At 38.9% G+C, this 8,914-nt stretch overlaps 1 protein-coding gene across 5 annotated transcripts in view; it reads left to right on the top strand.

The window, feature by feature from the left end:
* The first annotated feature begins 384 nt into the window (after positions 1–384).
* The window catches only part of LOC110958063 (supervillin-like), a 70,508-nt gene continuing 61,978 nt past the window's right edge, over positions 385–8,914 (top strand). For all 5 annotated transcript variants that reach the window (XM_051953514.1, XM_051953513.1, XM_051953515.1 and 2 more), the window contains exons 1-5: positions 385–463; positions 3,564–3,627; positions 6,094–6,185; positions 6,280–6,337; positions 6,457–6,605. In XM_051953514.1, the coding sequence (XP_051809474.1) occupies positions 400–463; positions 3,564–3,627; positions 6,094–6,185; positions 6,280–6,337; positions 6,457–6,605 (427 nt within the window). In that variant the 5' untranslated portion in view covers positions 385–399. The remainder of the gene's footprint in view (positions 464–3,563; positions 3,628–6,093; positions 6,186–6,279; positions 6,338–6,456; positions 6,606–8,914) is intronic.

The raw sequence follows: 8,914 nt of genomic DNA, 5'->3' as shown, positions 1-8,914 counted from the left end.
GGCTCTGAGCTGCTTTAGCACCCTGCTGTGCTGTCTCTCTCTCTCTCTCTCTCTCTGTAGCTCTATTGCACACACCTACACACACACACACACACACACACACACACACACACACACACACACACACTGTCATACACACCAACACACACTTACTATCCGACTGCCAGTCTGTGTCGGCTGTGGTTCGCTTTGTGGCCGAGACTCTGCTGGCGCTGTGTGTCTGGTGTGTGTGTGTGTGTGGTCGTGAAACCACCTCCATCCCTGCCGGTCGGCTCGCTGCCTCTCGACCGCTGCCTCTCGACCGCTGCCTCTCTTGCTGTCCACCACCATCATTACCACCATTGCTGCGACCGGAGGGCAGACTAGCAGCAGGGCTTCCTTCTGTTTTGCTTCCTAAACATGTTTCGAAACCCATGGATTTCTAGTTACCATGTGAACCATGTGCAGCCAACCTGTGGCCAAGGTAAGGCCTGTGGAGGAGGAGAGTTTGGTCTGGTTTTGTGACTGCTCGAGTAGTTTGGAGGACTTGGAATGCAGTTTGTCACTTGTGTGGTGGCTGTCAGTAAAGCAGGAAGATTCAGCTTTTCCTGGTTGATTCCTTAGTGTGCTTTCATTTGCTTGGCTTGGTCAAATGAAATGAGAGTTTATGATGTGTAAGAGTCACTCATTCCTTTTTTTGGATGTTCTAAACCGGCTTTCATGTGTAATGCTAGCATGCAAACTGCTTTCATTGGATTACCTATGTGGTTTGGTCTTTTAGCACTTATTATTCAACAGGTACATGGTTATCTCTTGAGTCTTTTTCACTCTCCTGTTGTTTTACTCCATAAATGCACTCTTCTTCACATACAAAGATCATAAGGTGTATCATTGGATTGTGTGGAAAGCAAAGGCCCAGCTCAGTCACTGAGTCTATTTTGCACCTCTGAATATTTATAGAAAATCCTTCTCCTCGCCATGCTCACTTTGGGACCGTCAGCCGCCTAAGCTCCTCTCTGTCACTGCCAGGTTTGAGCCTTGCACTGCTTGTTTTGTTGACAACCTGCAGGCGTTTCCAAGGAAAGCCAGACTGACATTGGTACAAGGGGCTTTCCACTGGAGGAAATGTGTTTGTGAAGTTGCAGACAGAAAGATGAGCAGACAGACACATGCAGCTCCACAAGATTCCCAGTGGTCGTGAAAATTTTGAGTGTTTGTGGATTTGAGAGAAAGGAATGAAGGAGGTCATGGCATTTAATGATGGAAAATTGAGTGTCAAAGTTGTCAGAGAGATTTTAAATCTCAGATCAGTGTTTTCTATCCAGAGGAGAGTAAATGATTGCGACATTTATTCAGCAGCAGTTTCAAAATCCACCACAGATTTCTGGCCTTGCCTTCTGTCTGAGGTCAAAACATGTCCTTGAGTTTCATCACTAACTCCTGCGAAGCCCTTGAACCTGATCACCGTCACAACTGTTCAAATCTACACTTTCTGTCGAGAAAAAGCCTCCCCTGGGTTGCCACACAGTCACTGGACGCCAAAATAAGTCCGAGGTGTTCAGGAGGCATCTGGAGCAGCAACATGATCTGTCTCCTATACTGGGATACAACTTTACAACAGGCTGCTGTTGCAGTGACATGAGAGTAGAGAGGTCGGCTCTCAACTGGGAACTGGATGTGAACTTTCTGAGTTTCTGACAGGGAAGTTAGAAAGTTCTTGTGAGAACTGAACCAAACATTGTTGGTGTTGAATATGAGAGAGGAAAGTAGCTTCTGTTGAAATTCTACTTATTAAACTTTATTTCAATCAGTTTTCCATTTTTACGTCATACTGATGTAATGCAACATAAAAACTACAAAGTAGAACATCTTGTGAGAGCAACTGGTAGCTCTTTGTTGAGACTGCAGCAATAGACAACATGTTCCTGTTTACATTTTGTCTCCAGTCAAACATGATACAAGCTATTGGGGTTATCAAGATTCAGATCACATTCTGTTCATAGTAATCACTTAAAATAGATTTTCTAAATGTTTCTTCATGTACCAAGTGTTTTCTGCATCATCTAATGTTGGGGTCGGTTGTTTTACATTTACTGTTTATTCAAACAAGCGACAAAATGGCTCAAACTGAGACTGTTGCTACGATCTGTATATTGTTGATATTATGTTCCTTCCTCAAACTGATACAAAAAAAACTTTCCCATGATTATGATGCGCATTACTTCATACACGTTACACGTATTACTATGGTGATGAAGGGAATCCATGTTCTGACCAGTTTGTTGTGACCAGTGTGTGAGATTAGTAGAGCCTCCAGTTCAAGGAAAGAGTTGCTAAGACATACAATAATTAAGAAATATTAATTTGACATCTGCTATTGTTCTGATTGGGTATCTGACAAGCTGCAACTATGCTTATTTTTAACATCATTTTAACAACACAGTATTGATGGAGGAATTAGATGAAGGTGATGATTAGAGGATCAAATATAATGTTGAATTATTCATTTAAAAGTTTAGATATTTGTTGTGGGGAAATAAATTTCTATTTTAATCTAGTCATTACAGTCATCAACTTATTGGAAAAGCAGCAACAATAAATAACAACCCATAAATAAATAAATAATGCCAGGAAGTATAGCCATAGACAAACTCTTTTTGTCAGTGGTGCTGGTTAACCATGAAGAGTCATAAGGTAATTTTAGTTTTAATGTTAACATTTTGATAACCCAACTCAGTCGGTGTTATGGGTGAAATTCTTTGGATGAGCCCAATTTTAAATGGACACATTAATGGACATCTAACCATTAAATTCAGGCTTTTACCAGTTTTGTGAGAACTTTGATAAACTGTGATAAAAGAGATTAGTTTTTAGGGGTTGAATCAATAACCAGAGAAAGAGCATACTACTGCTTCTAGTGCTGTAACAATTATTACTACCTAAACTAAACAGTTCAATCATGCCATGTGCATTACAATATAGTACACCAGAAATGCTTTAGGCGTCTGTTGGCATGAACGTTATTGAGCTACCAGAAATGCTTGTTTGCACATATTTCATCATAGTGACATCCTGGATAATATCATACTGGGTTCTGGCAATACTAACTGTACATAAAGAAATTCAAGGCAAGCCGAAGTTATTTGTATTGCATGATTTATACACAAGGCAATTCAAGCTGCTTTACAACAGCAAAAAAAATACATTCAAAAAATATTTAAAGGTAGACATACATTAAAATAATAGAAATAAAACATAAAAGTAGACATTAAGATCATAAAAGTGCATGAGAGAAGAAAGAGAAGAAAATAGATTGAAGGACTTCACTTTTTCAGACTAATGTTCTGAAAGTGGCTACTCATTTACTATACAAATGATAAACTTAATGCCTCTCCAGAAAAGGTTTATTGATGTTTGGATGAAGAACATTAAGAGCTACATTACTTTTATTTTGACAACGATAACACACTCAAACACACAAATTGTCAGCACAGAGATACTTACCACAAATGAAAGATACTTCAACGAACAGGTGCAATGTAGATTTCTGTATTATTGAAGTTTTGTCTTGTCTCTGTTCTCAGGATTTGGATCTAAAGCTGCCACCAAACTCTGCAGCTCAACCTCGCTGCCAACAGACGCCTTAAGGTGAGCCAGGAAAAAAAGAGCCTCTTTGTTTTTTCATTTGCAGTCACTGCACATAGACATGGATCAAATGGTAGAGACACAAATTTAATACCATCTCAACAGGCACCAGACACAAAAGTGGAGCTACAGGAGTGACGTGTAGCATTGATATTCCTATCATTTCGCTTTGTCATCAAGATACACATATCTTAAGCATACAGATTTACAAGAGTGCATTAGCTTATCGTGCTTAGTAAGCACTAAAAGCTGGAGATGCCTGGAACAGCTTATGCTAAGACACTTTTTCGTTCACATGGCATTAAAGCCATAATACCTCCCCCACGACCACTGTGCACTGAGCCCCATTTTGCATTAGTTTACGAGATTTCTTTGGGTTGTTTTAGCATTAGAAGCTTAGAGCTGTAGGAGAGTAGCAATAACATCACAGGTATGGATAGTTTAAGAATAAATAAAGAGTATTTAACAACAACAAAAAAACCAACAAAATACAACCAGATCATCAAAATTTGATTGATACTTTTGATACTGGCTATAATAGCATTACATTTGGCTCAAGTCAAGAGTCAACACTCACCTTAACTTGCCTCCTTTCAGGCATTTTTAAGTAGTAGATGCCCACAATTGACCTACAATTCAAAGAGTCAAAAATAAAATGATTTTGAGAACAAATATTAAATTACAGAAATAGATGATGTTGTTTAAATAATGAATTCAATACTTTAGGAAGCCTGTAGAAAGTAAATAAGAGCAACCTCGATGATCAGTTGGAGGAGAGTCGGGATTTGATGACCCAGTTCTTAAGTTCGATCTCGATGGAAGTGACACCCGCTGATTCACCTTAACCTACATCAACCTCTTTAAAAGAAGTCCATTAAGGCAGATTTGTCAAGATCTTGTCGACTATCTGAGTGAGATTTAGGCTGCATTTGGTTTGCTATTCTGTGCTGTCTGTGTCACCACTTTTATCACTGAACAAATTAAAACAAAGTACCTGCTTGTGCTATTGTGATTCATATTTGTTTTGAGCAAGAAGATGTTCTATGCATTGTTTTTTTTTAGTTCATGCTTGTAATAAAAAGAGAAAGAAAATATTGTTTGACTAAAATCTTACTTATTCTTTAAGCAGTCAAAGGGTCATGGGGGAAAACAATCTGCATTTTTGTGTAGATAAACTAAATTGGCTAAATCGCTGAGTTTGCTCTAGCTGCTAGTGCTATTAGCCTGAATGAATCAAAAATAGCCATGAAAAGCTTGAATTTGCAGCACATTAAATCATTGCAACCTGGTTATTTTAAACTGAAATGATAAACAGCAGATTTGGAACATACTGGGGTGCACCTTCCATATTTATATTATTTCCAAGAACTTTCTGATCCCAATATTGAAGATTATAATGCAGATAAGTTAGCCTACCATTTTAAGAATAATAATCCACTGTGTTAGTTTTTGTGCTGTGATATGCAAACTGCTGTTTGCAAAGTTTACATTTGATGATAATTTAGACCTAGTAGTCTCCATCAGGTTGTTTAAAGTCAAAACTGTGGAAATGCGGGGGTGTTCACAGGTGATCTGTTTCTTCCGCTGCCAAAAATAATGTATCATGCATTGGTTGCATATAGTTCTGTGTTCGTATACGAATCAACTGGAGCTCCATTTATTCCTGTAGGAGCAATCACTATCTCCAATGTGTTGCGAAATTCCTCCTTCCATTTTTTCTTGTCCGGAGTTTGCCTTGAATACCTTAAAAAATGTGAACTTCTGCAATAGATTTCAGAGAGACCAGACTATGTAACAGGAAAATAGAAAGGTGAATTAGCTAACAGGCTATTCAGTCGTTTATGTTGATAGTCAAATCATATAAATGTGTAACACTAGTTTAGCTAATTTAACACATGCTAGCTGTGGATCATACAGACGACACACTTACTCTAGTGGTTTATACATCCTGTAACAAAGCATTTCACCAAACTTACACTTACTCCACATGTGACAGGTTAATCTCCTCCCTTATTTTTCTTCATATATTATTTTTCCTGTTTTAGCGGTAGTTACACTCCATGCACATATCCCATAAAACTGGATAGTAAAAACTGATGGACTCTGATTAGCCTCTTTTGTTTGGTGGTGGTGAAGTTCCCATTAATACGTAATGAGATGCAGATGAAATGAAACACCATGGGGCACATTTCAAATATTATACAGATTTACAGGCATAAAGCTAAACGATGTGAAAACGAGGTGTTAATCCTGAAAGGCTATCGATGTGGTGTTTTTCACTTTATGAAAGTAACACCGATGACCAATGGGAATGGGTTCAGATGAGACCATATAGAGTCTATATGGTCGACTATATTATAGACCAACCAATCAACCAGTCAGTCTGGACACTACAGCCCTAGTCATAAATAAACCACAATGTAATTAATATCTTGTTGATAGCTGGTTTGTGAGTCTGTCTTCATTCAGTTTTCAGAGTGACTTCTCTCTGAATGACAAGACCACCCTGGTCAAGAGTGTTTCAGATACAGATGCCAAACTTCTGGCCGTCCTTCCTAAGGGTATGCATCAGTTCTAACCTCTTACAATAGCACAGAATAAAACAAATAAATAGCTAATTTTTCCATTTTTATGACTAATTGTTCATACTTTTAGTTTCAGAGTTGAAGAAATACTTTGAGGGACCTGTCACAAAGGATTCAGGAATGAACAGGTATCTCCTGGAGTCATCTCATCATATCATCTTTATATAAACATGTCTACATATTTGCATGAAGACTGACGCAGCTTAATCATTGCTGACCTTTACCCTTTGCATTTTGCCTCCAATAGAAAGGAGAGAATAGCCCGACGTCTGGAGGGAATTGAAAGTGATGCACCACCTGCGCTGGTCCCTGGTGGTTTAGTCGCCAACAGGATGCTGGAAGAGGATCCACCGCGGTACACCCGCGCCTCAGACCCCTGTGAGCCTTGTGTGATGGGTAAGCATGGCACGATGCACTGCAGAGAATATATGATGCTGGCTTTGTTGGACTTGGACTGCCATTACTGAAATGTGTCCCATAATTGACAAAGAACTACTGATTTATGTTCGTAATGGAGTATTTGTGAACATCCTGTGGAGCTGCAAGTTGTTGCATGTTGTTGCATTTTGCATAAAATGAGTTTATAAAGACATATCAGTCCCTCCAGGATTTCGCGGGTGTGTTTCGAGATTGTTGTGGCCTAAAATGCTCGAATTTGCGGCATCTTTTCTAAAAATTGCGATGTAAGTTGCAACATTTTAAACTTATTTGTTGTAATGAAACTACGGGAGACAGTGACAATTGCTAAAAAGATGCATTTTTTTTGCTTTTAGAACATGTTTCAACATTTTAATTGACAATATTTATTCTGAAACTAATTCTTTAACATGCTCCAACCCATTTACACAAGCTCGCACACTACAGTAAGACATTAGCACTAGACAGATACTGGTTTAACATGAAGTGGTTGGTAGATTTAAGCCATTAAATGATCATTTACTATTGAGTGAGTCATATTTGGACATATCTGTCAGTGGCTTAAGAAGTTAATTTCACATCCTGGCACACGTGTTAACATACACTCACAGCTTGTCAATTAACACGAAAAGCATTCAGAGACCGAAGTACTCCACCAAGACTGTTTATTCCCTGACCTTGTGCTGAAGGCATTTTTTTGCATGTGTATTTTATGTATGGATACCGAATCGTGTGACCTAAATATGCAGCGGGCAGCGAGAATTGATGGGACTCAGAAACACCCCCACAATTTAATTAATTCTTCCTTGTATTGAGTCTACAAGTCCACAGCGGTGGATTTGCCGTAGGATCGCAATTACGTGATCCTCAGCAGGCTGCTGAAGTTGTGTTTACTTCTTGTCATGATTACCGTGCCGCTATCTCAATGGGAAATCCTTAACAAATCCTTGGATCTGGACTATAAGCAGCATCACTGCCAAAATGTAATCACTTGGTCCTTGTGTCATTTCTGACCTTCCCTGAAAATTTTGTCCAGATCCGTTGGTCCGTTTTTGAGTAATGTTGCTAACAGAGGAATGATTCACACATGCCTATTGTTACATAACTCTGCTGCGTTCCTTGGCAGAGTAATTAATCTAACTCACCTTCATTCTTTCAGTGCTAGCAACAGATCTGGATGCAACAGCTTCCGTCACAGTGATTTGTCTGGTCTGTGGTCCGCTCGTTTAGTCATTTTCCTAATATGTTTTGTTATAGAAACATGTTTGTCAATCGATAATTTTTATTTATTTATTCTTTTTTAAATTGCACCACAACGTTGCATGGGGTGCAAAACAGTTCACCTCCGCCTTCGTGAAGAACATGAGGGAATTGTTTTTCAAGGTCTTTAGCACTAATTTTTGTTGGTAAATGAGAGACATTATTATCGCACGTCTGGATTTTCAAACCATAAACAAGGAAGTGAATTCGGTGACGTACGTGCATTACGTTTATGCTACAGACTGCTATGATTGGTGGAATTTATGGGAGGCTGGCCAAAATCGCGGAAAAGTTTTGGTGAATGGACAAAATTGCAAGGTCACGCAGAATTCACGGAGATTGATTGAATTCACGGGAATTGGTGCAATCGCAACTTCGCAAATTCCTGGAGGGACTAACATATGAATGTACAGTGCTGTGAAAAAGTATTTGCCTGATGTCTTCTATTTTTGCATATTTCTCACACCTAATTGTTCCAGATCATCTATCTAATATACATGTTTATATTAATCAGAGATAGCCCACAAAACACAAAATGTGGTTATTATGTGATGATTTTTAAAAGAGTTGTTTAAAACCTATATCACCCCTGTGAAAAGGTAATTGCCCCCCTAAAACCTAATAAGTGGTTGGATCACCCTTGGCAACAACAACTGCAGTTAAATGTTTGTGATAGCCTGTAATCAATGTTTTACATCGCCGTGGAGGAATTTTGGACTACTCTTCCCTACAGAATAGCTTAAAAACGGCCACATTAAATGGTTTGCAAGCATGAACTGCCCTTTTATGGTCCTGCCACAACATCTCAGTTGGACTACAGTCTGGACTTTGACTTGGCAACTATGTAACCTTAATTTTGTTCTCTTTGAGCCACTCATAGGTGGACTTGCTTGTGTGCTTTGAGTCATTGTCTTGCTGCATAATTTGGGTTGAGCTTTAGGCCATGAACTGAAAGGTGGATATTCTCCAGTTAGATTTTCTGATAGAGTGCAGAATTCAAATTTATGGCCCCGTCAAATATGAGTGGA

Source organism: Acanthochromis polyacanthus, chromosome 9 (genome assembly GCF_021347895.1).
Source record: "Acanthochromis polyacanthus isolate Apoly-LR-REF ecotype Palm Island chromosome 9, KAUST_Apoly_ChrSc, whole genome shotgun sequence".
Classification (NCBI taxonomy): domain Eukaryota; kingdom Metazoa; phylum Chordata; class Actinopteri; family Pomacentridae; genus Acanthochromis; species Acanthochromis polyacanthus.
This window is presented reverse-complemented; position numbering and strand designations above follow the sequence as displayed.